This window comes from Pleurodeles waltl, chromosome 9 (genome assembly GCF_031143425.1).
Source record: "Pleurodeles waltl isolate 20211129_DDA chromosome 9, aPleWal1.hap1.20221129, whole genome shotgun sequence".
NCBI lineage: Eukaryota > Metazoa > Chordata > Amphibia > Caudata > Salamandridae > Pleurodeles > Pleurodeles waltl.
In genome coordinates, this window is record NC_090448.1 from 626,022,718 (window position 1) to 626,037,590 (window position 14,873).

At 43.7% G+C, this 14,873-nt stretch overlaps 1 protein-coding gene across 1 annotated transcript in view; it reads right to left on the minus strand.

Moving 5' to 3' along the window:
- TMEM160 (transmembrane protein 160) overlaps window positions 1–14,596 on the minus strand; it is a 40,024-nt gene extending 25,428 nt beyond the window's left edge. Inside the window, exon 1 of the mRNA XM_069207655.1 lies at window positions 14,356–14,596. Within this exon, the coding sequence (XP_069063756.1) occupies window positions 14,356–14,551 (196 nt within the window). The 5' untranslated portion in view covers window positions 14,552–14,596. The remainder of the gene's footprint in view (window positions 1–14,355) is intronic.
- Window positions 14,597–14,873: the final 277 nt, after the last annotated feature.

Here is a 14,873-nt window from a genome sequence, read left to right on the forward strand (position 1 = left end):
CAGGTGGTGTCAGTCCCTTTGGTGACCAGGCAGGTCACAGGTCAGTCCAGCAGCAGCAGTCCAAGGTGGTTTCCTGGTGAGTCCATTCATCAGCGCTCAGTGTCTAGTTTCAGTTCCAAGAGTGTTCCCATTGTGGGAAAAATTCCCCTGTACTTATAGTCAGTTTTTACAGTGTTTCACAATGGTAGGGAGAGGAGGTTCCAGACAGTTACAACTGGTTCTGGGAGTGCCCCCTCTCTCTTTTCAGCACAGGCTCCAAACATCAGTGGGGGGTTAACGACCCTATTGTGTGAGGTCAGGGCACAGTCTTTACAAATGCAGGCGTGCCCCGCCTCTCCCTTCTCTCAGCCCAGGTAGGCTTTACAATATGTAGATGCACCTCTGTGTCACCTCCACCCTCCCTGTGTTCAGGCTGTCTGAGAAGTATGCACAAAGCCCCAACTGTCAGTCTGCCCAGACGTTGATTGGAGACAAGCTGCAAAACACCAAAGTTATAAGTACAGATAAACGCGCACTTTCTAGAAGTGGCATTTGTGTGACAGTAGTAAGAAATACACCTACACCAGTAAGTAGCATTTCTTACCACTGTCACAACCATACCAAACAGGCCTACGCTACCCCTCATAAATCAGACAATACCCCTTCCACACAAGGCAGGGCATTTCCAATGCAATCCTATGAGAAGGCAGCACTCACAGCAGTGAGACACCAAGTTAGGCTGTTTGTCACTACCAGGACAGACAACGCAACATGGCACATGTCCTGCCTTCTACATACCTGGCATCCTGCCCAGAGGGCTAACTAGGGCGTACCTTAGGGGTGACTTACATGCAGTAAAAGGGGAGTTCTGGGCCTGGCAAGTAACTTTAGATGCCAGGTCCCTGTGGCAGGAAACTGCGCACACAGGCACTGCGCTAGCAGGCCTTAAATAGGTTTGACAGGCTACTTCAGTGTGTAGCGCAAGCAGCGCTGCAGGCCCACTAGTAGCATTTAATTTACAGGCCCTGGGTATAGAGATACCACTTTATAAGGGACTTATAGGTAAATTAAATATGCCAATCAGGTATAGTCCAATCATACCAAATTTGTAAGAGAGAGCACATGCACTTTAGCACTGGTTAGCAGTGAAAAAGTGCTCAGAGTCAAAACGTCAGCCAACAAAGGTCAGAAAAATAAGGAGGCAAAAGCAAAAAGTCTGGGGAATGACCCTGTAAAAGGGCCATGTCCAACAGTGAGCCCTTGCCTCTCCTTGCAAGACAGTACCCCCTTGCATTGAGACTCTTGCAGCAACCAAGGCTTATTGTTTTCTGCTCCGAGTAGCCTCGGCCCTCAGCACCTCATCCTTGCAAGGGCAGTCTCTCCTCTGCTTCTCCAGCGACGTGGGACTCCTCTCCAGGTGTGCTGATTGGGCCTCACTGGAACTTACCAGTTCAAGTTTTATTTTAAGGCATAGTTAATAAAAACCAATACATCACTTCATTCTAATTAAAACAAAATATATACAGTCCGGGATGACTACAATAAATTCTTAATGTGCCTAAGGATAATATAATTTAAGAAATTCTTCTAATAAGTACCTACTATTCCGAGGTAAATACAAATTAACCGTACCCTTGTTGGTTAAACTCTAAAATACTATATGGAATAAAAGATAAAAGTAATGCCGTAAATTCTGCACTGAAAATTATTATATTTATACTAATTATGAACTTGTATTAAAACTTTTTTATATTAAAAGTACTAATTTGGTAAAACTAGCATTCAGAACAACGTCAGAAGGTTTAAAACAGGCAATCACTGCTTGCCTGCGGGACCGTATGACCCTTTGATTGAATGCTGCCTTCAATAGAAATTTGAGTTCATTTCGTAGGTCATTACAAATACAGATCAAATTAATTATATCTTCTTGACCACGGCCACACAACCTGCACTGAGGAATTATTGCGGTTTGTTCCCACAGGACTAGATGGGCACCACCGGGAATGATGCCAAACGATATTTGATGAAAAGGTCCTTGTCTGATTTTGTCCACCCAGCCTCCGGATATGGCTGATATTTCAAGAGTGTATACTCTTATTACCATCCGCAAATGCGATCTGGTGGCTACTAAGCTCTTGTCCATATTTACTGATCTTTTCCTCACTGTTCGGTTTATGAATTTTTTGAAGGCAAGGTAGGAAAGGTTTAAATCCCATAATTCCACTGCTTCAAGTCTTTTAGTGCCTGGTCTAAGTACTGTCGGGATTTGACTTAAGAGTTTGAACTAATCTCTTTCCAGAGTGCTTGGCAGAGCTGATTTTCTTTTGTTAGCTGTAAACGTTTCTAGGCTTTGATGTAACTGGCTTTCCTGTCTATACATTGATTTAAATAGCCAAACTCCAGCATGATTTAAGCTTGGGAGGTATGCCCCTGTAGCTGGAATAAGGACCTAAACATTTTTCCAGTTATTTTATTTAGGATAATAGCATCTTGACCACACAGGGCTCTACTTCCGTACCCTAAAGTTGGAAATAGTTTAGCTGCAATGACTTGAAGTAAGGGAAGTATCTAGGGCCAGAAAGCAGATTTTTTTAGAGTGCGGAAGGCGAACAGTAAAGCATTTCCTTTCCTGTATAGCTCCCGTTTCTGAGGGAGAAAAGAGCCCCGTTCATCAAAGAGTACACCCAGGTATCTATACTGATTTACTTGTTCCTAACCACCCTCTTGCATGGACCATTTCTTTACTCTAGACGTTGTGTTACTGATTACCATTATTTTGGGGGTTTTTCTGATTAATTTCCATTCCATTCTGCTCAGCATATTCAAATATCTTTACAATGAGCCGCTGTAGCCCTACTTTGGTTTGACTCAGGAGTACAACATCATCAGCATGTAGCAAGTTTGAAATGGTCATATCGCCGAGTTTTGGAGAGTGCGCATTTACATTATTTAGATCTGCAGTCAAGTCTGATAGAAAGAGATACGGTGCCAGTACGCAAGCCTGTTTCAGTCTTTGTTTTGTCTTAATTTCCCTCGAAAGGAAGGATCCAGCCCCTATCTTAACTCTTATCCATGTATCTGTGTATAGCTGCTGAATTGCTTTTTACAGATTCTCTGGTATCTCCCAGGAGGATAACTTCACCCATAGATCGGATCTCTGTACCAAATCGAAAACCGACTTAAAAATCAACAAAACACAGATACGAGGGTTGATTTTTTTGTTTACATTTATCCATAACCATGGACAGAGTTATAATATTTGCAGCCGTACCCAGGCCCTTTACAAAACCTGTCTGATTAGAGGGAATGAAACTATTTTCAATTGCCCACCTGCGAAGATGCTCCAGTAAAATCCCTGCATAGTATTTTGCTTCTACATCCGTTAAGGTAATTAATCAATAAATCTCAGGTTGTGATTTACTACCTCCTTCGAATATTGGATGGATTATCGCCCCCATCGAAGATTGTGGAATAATTCCTAGCGCTATACAGTGGTTGGAAGTCAAGGACAGTTTTTCTCCCCAAAAGGCAGGATTCAATTTAAACAAGGCATTAGAGATCCCATTTGGTCCAGGTGCACCCCCGCTTCTGCCGTTTTGTATTAAGTTCATAATTTTGGCTATTGTACATATTATTTTCTCTGTACCCTTTTGGGGGGTAAGGGACTTTAATTTTACTCTTTCTAGGCGTGAGTTTTTTAATTTCTCTTTTACATTTTTGCTGGCTCTCTTTTGTTTGTCAAAGTGGTGACCTAGATAGTCAAATCAGACGGCTTCCGAAATATTAGAGCTGGTCAGAGTCATCGGGGCTCTATTCAGGTCATTTATAATTTTCCAAAAACCTTGTGTGTTTCATTTTTTACTTAAGAAAAGGGCCTTTGACCAAAAATCATTGTTTTCTTGATGTTTATATTCCTAAATTTGTTTCCGATATATTATTTAGAGTTTTTAGGTCAGCCTTAACATAACAATTTGTTGGATTCTTGTTATATAGTCTTAAGACTCTATTGCGTTCTTTTCTTAATTTAATCATGTGTGTTGAAAAATGTATATTCTTGTTTGTTTTCGCACCTCGCCCCTGGTTTTGATACTTCTTTTGTGATCTGTCTACTAGAAGACCTGCCGTAAATCTATCTAGGAAAGTCGACCAGATAGTTGTTATGTCCCTGGTTATGTCCATATTGCATTGGTCAAATATCACCATTGCTCCTTCACCTATGGATCCCTTTGACTTTTCAGTCCATCAGAGTTTTTTTTTAATAATTTGTTGTAGTAATATCCCTTGGTGTGGTTAGGGCAGGGTTAAAATTGGGAAGGCCACCTCCTATCTCCAGGCATTGCTGGCCATGGTCACTTATCTGCTTTTACAATATAAAACTTTGTAATTAACGAGAGGAGAAATAAGGAAGTTACAGTGTAGTCAATTGTCACTTGAGTTTCAGTGAAGGAGTAGGTAGTTGCTGGTAGAGTATCTTGTGGATATCTTCCATTTAAAAGCCTAGGCCCAAGAGCCTCAAGATCCTTTACTAAGGAGAGGGCTGGTGTGCCAGTTTTTCTTCTCTATTGCTCCCAGGGACTGCTGTGGTACTGCCCATAATTGGTCTTGCAGGATGATTTGTGCGTCCCTTTCAAAGGTATTTAGTAATTTCTGGTTAAAGTCCCCGGCTATTAGGAGCACCAGGGGACCTAAATCCTGATGGGCAGTTAGAATTAGGTCTATCAAATTAGAAGATATATGTTTTTTTTAGATCGGGCATCGGGATGGATATAGACCTTAATTAGCAGGAGAGGGCTGGAATGTTCCTTATTCCACCAGTCTAGCTTCACTAGCAAGAAATCTTTGTTTTCCTCATACAATCGAGTACATAATATGTTCAATCCTGCTGAGATAAAAATTGCTAATCCCCCCTTTGGATGCCCGTACCTTTTCTCCTTTGTTGCTGGGGAAAAAAATCCCATAAATCCATCCATTGCGAAGGGGTTGGTAGCCCAGGTCTCTTGGAGAAGAATAATTTGAAATTTCTTTAATATGCTTGATAGATCTTTTTGATTGGTATTTGATCTAACCCCATTTATGTTCCAGGAACAAACTTGAAGAGGGTCATCATGCAAAGTTCCCAACCTATTATGCGCCCTACTACTCATAAGTCACTGACGTTCTTCTAGATAATTTCCGATATCCAGCCTAAATCTAACTGTGGTAAGGAGTGTGCATTAGATACAATGCGCCCTCAGGGGTAGTCTTACGTTCTTCCAGTCGCAGATCTCAGAACCGAGAAAGGCTTATCCAACTTTTGGTTTAAATTGATTAGCCATATTAATTTGATCTTTTAACGGGTCAGGATAACCTAATCAATGGATATGATGAATTTGATTCCCCATTTTAAAAAGTAGAGTTTTTCCTTAACTCTTTTTACCAAATATGATGATCTCCAGGTTACCAGGGTTGATTTATTTTGGCCTCCTTCACTTGTTTTTTCCCTTGGTAAAAACTCTAAGGAGGTGATATCAGTGGATTTTATATCTTTTAATGCAGGAATGGCTTGTAATAACTTGAATATATTTCCTCTATTTAGGATATCATATTGACCCCTAGAATGGTAGTGTGGTTCCAGAATTAGCTGAGAACAGTCACTAGGCAGACTGGAGTTACAGCTACCTATAGTGACCACCTGTTCATCTAGCTGAACTGCCCTTTGATGTTCTGTTACCAGTGTCCCTACCTGGGGCTCTCCATCAGACCATTCTAATTTTGTAGCCTTTCGCGTTGCTATTGATCCGCTTAGGTACTCTTCTTTCCAGGATGGACTAGGCGTTCTTCCTTTTTTTGCTTGGTGTTGCACCAGTAGGGCTTAGGTTTGTACCCCTTGGTACACTGCATATTCAGAATTTACGACCGTGATTGTTATACCCTCTTTTTCAAAAGACCTCCTGTTTATTGTGGGACTAGGAGTCGTAACAGCTTGCGTATCCCATTGATGTAATTTAATATTCTGAGGTTCCTGATCTGAATGGCTTATATCATTTGACATGGGCATAATTTGCTGGTCATTACTTTTTATATCCCCCTCATAGGAGTATTGGTCGTTTTCAGTTTGCCCCTTTTGATTTTGGATGGAATGGCCCCTCACTCCAGTGTTGAATAGTGGGAACAGTTTATATGCCATTTGTAGGAGGCTTGCCTGGCTTATAGTGGACACCTTGTGGTACTTACACCTTGTGCCAGGTCCAGTTATCCCTTATTAGTAGAATAGAGGTGTTCTAGCATCTTAGGCTGATAGAGGTAGCTATAGCAGAGCAGCTTAGGCTGAACTAGGAGACATGCAAAGCTCCTTCTATACCACTTATATCATATAGCACTATATCATAAGAAAACACAATACTCAGAGTTACTAAAAAATAAAAGTACTTTATTTTAATGACAATATGCCAAAAGTATCTCAGAGGATACACTCCCTTAGGAGGCAAGTAATATACACAAAGTATATGCACACAAACCAAAAACAGCTAAGTAACAGTTAGAAAAGTAGTGCAAACAATGTAGAATCACAATAGAATGCAATAGGGAGAAATAGGTCTAGGGGCAACACAAACCATATACTCCAAGATACCCCACCCCAAGACCCTGAAAAGTAGGAGTAAAGTCACCCTATTACCCCAGAAAGACAGTAAAGTTGGGATAGGGGATTCTGCAAGGACAACAACTGACTGCAAAGCACTGCAGACGGATTCCTGGACCTGAGGACCTATAAAGGAAGGGGACCAAGTCCAAGAGTCACGCAAGTGTCGGGGGGGGGGGGGTTGCAGGAGCACACTAAACCCCGGATGAAGGTGCAAAAGGGCTGCCTCGAGGGGGAAGAAGCCGAAGATTCTGCAATGACAGAAGCTGCCAGGAACTTCTCCTTTGGTCAGAAGATGTCCCACTGCGTGCTGGAGGAGGCAGAGTTGTTTCCACGCAGAAAGACAGCAAACAAGCCTTGCTAGCTGCAAAAGTTGTGGTTGAGGATTTTGGGTGCTGCTAAGGCCCATGAAGGACCAGGAGGTCGCCCCTTGGTGGAGGAGGCAGAGGGGGCGCTTAGCAACTCAGAGAACCCACGCAGAAGCAAGCAGCACCTGCAGAAGTACCTGAACAGGCACTTAGAAGATCTGAGGAAAGCGGTCGACTCAGTCACAAAGGAGGGTCCCATGGCATCGGAGTCCAACTCAGCGCGTTGGGCAATGCAGGACAGAGTGCTGTGGACCTAGGCTAGGCTGGGCCCCAAGGAAGTCTTGCAAAAGTGCACAGAAGGCCGAGCAGCTGCAGTTCACGCAGTACACAGGAGTACTGTCTGGCGTTAGGAGGCAAGGACTTACCTCTACCAAATTTGGACAGAAGGGCCACTGGACTGTGGAAGACACTTGGACCCAGCTCCTGTGTTCCAGGGACCATGCTCGTCAAGATGAGAGGGGACCCAGAGGACTGGTGATGCAGAATTTTGGTGCCTGCGTGTAGGAAAGTACCATCTTGCCTGGCATGTTACCCCCATTTTTCACTGTATATATGTTGTTTTAGTTGTATGTGTCACTGGGACCCTGCCAGCCAGGGCCCCAGTGCTCATAAGTGTGCCTGAATGTGTTACCTGTGTGATGACTAACTGTCTCACTGAGGCTCTGCTAATCAGAACCTCAGTGGTTATGCTCTCTCATTTCTTTCAAATTGTCACTAACAGGCTAGTGACCAATTTTACCAATTTATATTGGCTTACTGGAACACCCTTATAATTCCCTAGTATATGGTACTGAGGTACCCAGGGTATTGGGGTTTCAGGAGATCCCTATGGGCTGCAGCATTTCTTTTGCCACCCATAGGGAGCTCTGACAATTCTTACACAGGCCTGCCACTGCAGCCTGAGTGAAATAACGTCTTACTCTGAATACTCCTATTCTTACTCCCACCTGTAGCAGCAGTTCCTGCTCTAAGCTGCATTTCAGCAAAGAGAGAGATGGGTGCCTCAACTGCTACAGCTTTGCATGTGTGAGAAATGCAGGGATGAGCGCAAGGTTTGGATATCCATCTTAAAGGGTGCTCAGAGGTTTGTGCTGCCCTTCTTTTCCTTAAAGGAAAACAGTGACCTGCCTGCAGCTGGAGGAAGGTTGGCTTCCTCAGTATCAGGTTCATGTCTGAGGGGATATCATCTTCTTAGTGTCCTGGCACTGAGACAGTTTGAATAGGAACTTACTCCCATTGCATTCAGCTATACATGGCATTCAGATGCCATCTGCAACAGACTTTTCTATCAAAGATCCTTCTACGAATGTAGCCAACACTGCCCTTTTCAGATTGCTGATGTTAAGTCCAGAATTCCCAAGAAAATACATGTTTAAATTGGCTGCTCAGTGGTTGTGTCATATTTGTTGCTAAGGATTCTCAGATATGCGCATTCTATTTAGTTCTGTGACATACAGAATATGATGCAAGCTGCTGCCACTGAAGAAGCTGCTTTCATGGCAGGAACGTGTGCTTTAAGGCTTCAAGGCCCAGAATGAAAAGGAGAGGTGGTAAAGTGAGTATTTGTTGCTGATAAAGTGCTTGATTACAGCATCAGTTCAGTGACAAAGTAGATCACAACTACGATTATACCTTCATCGCAATTATTTTCAGGGAGGAAAATTAATATATTCCCAATGCCGGGCTTACTTCCTCCCACCTGCCAATAAAAGTAACGTAATGGCGAGCCACGGCCAACTGCTAATAGGTCAAGGGAGCCACAGGTCGAAAACGTTTGGGAACCACTGAAATAGGGTCTTCACTATGAGCACTGGGCCCTGGCTGGCAGGATCCCAGTGAGACAGTAAAAACACTCTGACATATACTCAAAAATGGGGGTAACAAGGCTAGAAAGAGGCTACCTTCCTATACCATTGAAATACCCTTTGTGTTTGACACGGGGTCATTGGACATTGACATATCCTCCCATATGTCCAGGTTTGAAGAGGGGCTCAAATTTATAACCCGGGGCCCATTGAAGCTGCCCCTTTTTTATTTCTTGTGTTTTGTTGCTTTTTCTTTTGTCTTTTCGTAGGTGGCTTTACTGGATGTAATGGAAGACCCGCTAGTTTTTTTTTTTGGGGGGGGGGGGGGGGGGGGGGGAACAGAAGAGCCTCAATTTTCCTTACAAGCTCTTTTCTGGTCACTTCTCAGTTCTTCAAGGGGTTCTATCTCATTGTCTGTCTATTTCATCGGACACCAATTTTCTCTATTTCCCGGGTTTTTATTTTCCCCCTCCTTCCCCTGATACGGGGGGTTCTTTAGCTATAATTTCATCCTCCCTTTTCATATTTAAATTTTCTTTAAGGTTTACTATCAATGAGTTTAGAGCTTCTGGGAGCGTGGCCAGCTTATTGATTATGGCCTTTCAAGAGCAATCGGTTATTGTCATTTCAGCAAGATTCTGAGCTCGCTTTATCAAGCTGGTTAAATTTGCCAGCTTCTGGTCAATCCCTGCTACGGATTTAGCCATTGCATTCAATATATCCACCAGGACATCCATTTTAGAGGACTGATAGGACAGAGCATCGAGCGTTAGCTGTGAGGTCTTAAAAAAGATGTCCCACACCGCATTTTGATCCAGTTTATTCTTGTTATTTTCCTCCTTGACTTTGGGATCACTTATTTTTTCTTTTAATAAAATGGATGCATTTAGGGATCAATATTCAAGAACAGAAATATCCATTTGAGTTTCTAAGGTTGCAATTTTTTCTTCTTGCCGGGGGCACCCCCCATATCATTCTTAAAGGGCTTGTTGGAGAGGGGCTCAAATCCCTATTTTGGCAAGAAGGGTTTAATTTTAACGAGTCCGGATTATTACGATTTTCCTAAATATGAGTAGTTTCAAGAGAAGGATTCCTTTTTCTTGTTTTACCATGCTTTTGCAGCCTCACGGCAAGTTCCTTTAAGGAAGATTTTAAGGAAGAGTCAAATGCTCCTTTGATAATTACATTAACCTCAAGTGGAGGTTGAAAGCCTAAATGGGGAAAGTCAGTTTGGCCGCCCAAAAGGTAGAAAGTTTGAGGTAACGGGGATGGCGAAGATGACCGGAGAGTCAGTAATTCTAGGTCATTGATTGAGTCCCAAACATTTTCTTTAGGGTTGCCTTCCATTTGGGTCTTATTTGTTTGAGGGATAAATTCTGCAATCCACACTTCCTCCTTAATCCCACTTTTATCGTCTTGCTCATTTAGCATACTGCATTCACTTTTTATGGGGGAGATTGGGAGGGATAAAGTTGCAGAGCCGTTAGATAAAGAGAAAAAAAAAACAAATCACATCCAAAGGATCCTTTAGAAAATCAGTTTTGTGGGGGGTGTTTACTGTTTTTTCAACCCTGCTGAAGAAAGGGGCTTTAGGGTAGATTAGGGATTGATGCTTGGTCTTCCTTTTCCCTTCCCCTTTTCGTGTTGAAGGTGAAGAAGAGGGCTTAATCTGCTTCTTGTTTCTCCTGGATTGTGGCTGATGTGCCCTTTCTTTCCCTGACCTCATCTTCGCCATCTGTAAGATTTTCCTTTAGTTATTCCTCCTTGCTTAGTCTGAAACAATGCGCTGCCACACCTCAGATGAGGGGCATGAGCACGCGTGATCCTCTTTGAAAATTGCCCAAGTTTACTGCTGGCTCCTGATGGAATCCAAGCAATCTTTCACGCAGCCACACCTCTGGTTTTGAGGGGCACAGGCAGGTGTGGTCCTCCTTCAGTACTATTCCAGCCAAGCTACTGGTACCTTTTAGGTTGCTAAAGGACCAGACTTACTGAGGCAGCCAAGGGAATCCTACTTGGCCGATTGATTACTTCTCCGGCACCTCCAAAAGAACCCTGGGTTTTATGGGTGCACTTCCACACTTTGGGTGTTTAGCAAACTGATTAGCCTCCACAAGCCGCACCCAGATCTGGCTGAGCCGCTTCTGTGGGGGAATGGACTCACACAAACCTCATTTATGCTGTGCTGTTGTGCACGCAAGGTGGCAATAAACAATGAGCAGTAGGCAGTCTGGTTAACACCAAAAATAGTGTAAAGATTTAGGTAGTGACAAGTTTTGGCAGGTTTTAGTTTGGCAGGGGACACAGCTAATGGCAAAGCAGAGCCATTTTTCTGCAGAAGAGGGCTACCGTCGGATTAATTGCTTGAAAGTCAGTAAACAAATCCTATGTGCAGCCCAGATATTACCTAAGTAGTTTGACAAAAATATAGCCCAGATATAGTGGATAGTTTAAAAGGCTTAGTACGGTCACCACAGTACTTGACCCTTTGGCAGTTGAGAAGGAGTCTTAAAAGATTTTCTGAAAGCACCCAGCCCTTGCAAACTCTTTGTAGGTACTCACGGAGCACAGCCTGTCAAGCCTTCTCTGGCACTTTCCTCCACTTCAAAAACCTCCACACACCTCAGTTTGGCCGTTTAGCTCCTCCACCGCTCCTCTGCTGCCTTTGTTAACTCCCCTGGCAGCCAGGGAGGTGGCCTCTTCCGGCACCTTCCTGGAGCTGATCCTGGATCCCCCGAGGGCTTGGGAGCCTCACCTTCGTCCCCCACCTCCTATCTCTGCTGATGTAGGACGAGATGCAGAGGGCAGGGAGATGCAGACCGGGAGCTTCCGCCACCACCACTGTGCCGAAAATGCCAGAGTCAGCAAGGTCAACAGGGCGAGCGAGGCACTGGCCTCCACATCTGACTGCGAGCGCTGAGTCACTGCCGCCAACACTGAGAAAGGACGTGAGTCCAAAGCCCTGCAACTTACTGTGTTTGCTGCCAATGGGTTGCCTTTGGGAGCTGTGACTGCTGGCTCTCAACTGCTAACGGTCAGCCCGGAATACCCTTCAAGGGTCGAGTCCCCTGGACCTTGCTGATCCTCTTCAGCCTTGCAACCCTTCTTTTGCCTCGTCTTGCATTTGCCACAGTTTGCTGGTGGTTCTCCTAACTACTGACCATCTGCGACCTGGTGACCGACGTGGGACATCATCTGCATTGCTCCCAGGACACTTCTGCAGCTCCTGGGTGCCTCAGCTGATCTTCTTCCCCCGTCGACCACGATCTTTATCCACAGAAGGGTGGGTAGTGGCTCCTTCCCCAAGTGGATACTCTATTGTGGAGTGGAATCTGTTCCCTTCTTGCAGAATCCACCTTTCGTTCTTCTAGTCTGGTCCTGTTCTTGCACAGTCCATTTTCTAATTCCTCTTCTTAGTCCTTGGGAAAACCAGGTACATACCTCTGCTCTCCTGGTCGCTGGAGGGTGTTGCTAAGGTACTCACTTCTTGGGTACAGAGTTCTCCCAGCTCCCCTCTAACTACTCCATATCCTTGGGTGGGGGACTTTCCTTAGCATTCTGCTATTTTAGCATATGGTTTAGCCCTCCCCTAGGGGACTAGCTATTTTCTACAATTCTTGCCAATGCTTGTTATTTCCTATGCTAATTTCTAATTATTATTGTGTGTGTATAGAATATATATATATATATATATATATATATATATATATACACACACACACATATACATACACACACTTATCTCCATTTGGGTGGGGGGGGGCTGTCTAAGTAATATAGTTCAGTGTTACTATAATATAGTACCTTTATTTTTGCAACACTGTGGGGATCCCTTTAAGTGTGATAAGCTACTCTGTGACTGCTGTGGTATTGCATTTGCTTTGCACTCCTCCTAGATAAGTTGTGGCAGCTCATCCACAGCTACCTCTAGAGAGCCCTGGCTTCCTAGACACTGTCTTCATTCACTAATATGGGTTGCCTGGACAAGGTATAAGGTGCCACCACCATAGGTGTCCACCACAAACCAGGCCAGCTTCTTATACCAGTTTCAAGGCCCTTTTAGAGCTTCTCATTATTCAAAGTAGTAATTGCTGATATTTACCTCTTTCCATGGAATGTATTACTTTCTTTTGCTTCCAAGAAGTGTCATTCGAAGTGCCACACATTTGGCAGTAGAATGCCACTAACAGTCAAGTGAAAACCATGAGAATGGCACACATAAGCAGTCTAAACACTTGGCAGCTATGTGCCTAGCATGCGTTCTTAGAAAGGACCGACTCTACGATAAGGTAACCCGAGAACGAAGATTGCCAATTTTCTATCCCAAAAATAAACATTTACCTAGAGCCTCAAGGTGGAGTAATTAAGGTGTACTCATGTCTCCATATTATTGGAGCTTCCTTATAGCTATGTGAAACTATTAGGAATGGAGAACATCTGACACACTGCACACCAGTTGTCAAAGTGGGCGGGACCAGAGGGGCACAACGTGCCCATACTTTTATCATTTATGTAACACTGTTACCCTACTTTCTGTAAAAAGACAGTTGTCCCGGAATGGTTAATTCCAACAGTTTAAATGCCTCAATTGAAGTGTCATTCAACGAGTATCCTGTGCGGTAAAACCGAAGCCGGGCAGACAGCTAAGGAAGCCTTCCTGCCAGGGGCTCTGCTTGCCTGAAAGAAATGCAAATGTGCCCTACAAGGTAATCTGCAAATGAAAGGGATGCTTTAGAGCTGGTACTGGCTTTAATTGACCTAAACACTCAAAGCGGTGAGATTACAAATATTTATTCTTTTTTAATGCTAGTGCAAAGAGTTAACTGGGCTTTGAAGAGCATGCTAGTATTGTTGAAGAGACAGTAAAGGTGAAAAGAAATTGCATTATATACACTCTGGGTATTACTAAAATGTATATTTTGGTAGCATCATTTTATCTTAAACATAATGCGTGCTTTGGTGCAGTCTATCTCATACTGTGTAAAATGAAATTTTAAAATAATGAATTATGTATTCACAGTTCTTTCTGTCACAGGTTGTGACCTCATAGCACTGACTACACATCACTTTTCTCCACTGCACCAAACAAGACTTAATTCTGTGGCTCACAGGTTACCCACAGACCTCTGCAGTGCATTGACTAATAGAGGTTTTATAATGTACTGTAATGCATTTCCCAATAAGTAACAACTTTTAAATGTATTTTTCTTTTAAACTGCATATTATACATGTAGCTACCTGACTTTGTAAGACCAAAAAAAAAAAAAACGAACAAAATATTTTCTTTTTTAGACACCCCTTTGGCCACGCACCCACAGCAATACAGTTCCCATACTTATTTTAATTCAATTTGACTGCTGCTGCAAACAGAAAAGTCGAAAACGGGACTGCTATGCCAAGAACCAAATCTCATTAACGCGCTCCTTTCTACATAAGGCTCATATACTTGCACACCTCCTAGCCTAGTACGTCAGTCACTCTTCCGTCCCCAGCTCATCCAACTTTAGTTACTTCCGCTCAAGCTCGGAGCAAAAACACCAGCTGTTTTTAAGGACACTTCCGTGTTACCTAGCAGAAACCTCACCAGTTTCGTGGGCCTTCCTCAGCAGCCAAGCATCAGCCTTGTCCAACTCAGATACAGGTGGCACACCGCCGCCTCCAGCTCCGCGAGGGCCCGCAGAAGAGCTGTGCAGCCTTTTCCGGACGCTCTGTTTAGAACTCAATCGCAAGAACCGCCCGGCCCGCAGCAAAGCCGGTCTCCACCAGCTAGCGCCCGCCATCTTTGTGCGGAAGCGGAAACGTCATTACAAGTGCCATGGCAACACGCCTCCAAACCAGAAGCGCACAGAAGAGCACGCGGCTGCCAGTCACAACTCTCCACTTGCCCACCTGGATTTCAGTAGCTATGAAAAGAGAAGACAGATAACATACGGTGCAATACTGTACTAGTTCGCCATTAGTGAACGTGCAAGTAGTACGGAATTTGTTTTACTTGCTGTTTTTTGTATATTAGAGGTTATATAAGCAAGCAGATTTAGGAAGTGGTGTAACAGCCACAACTGGGAGCAAGCCCGGGCTATATAAAAATTGAACACAAAAATG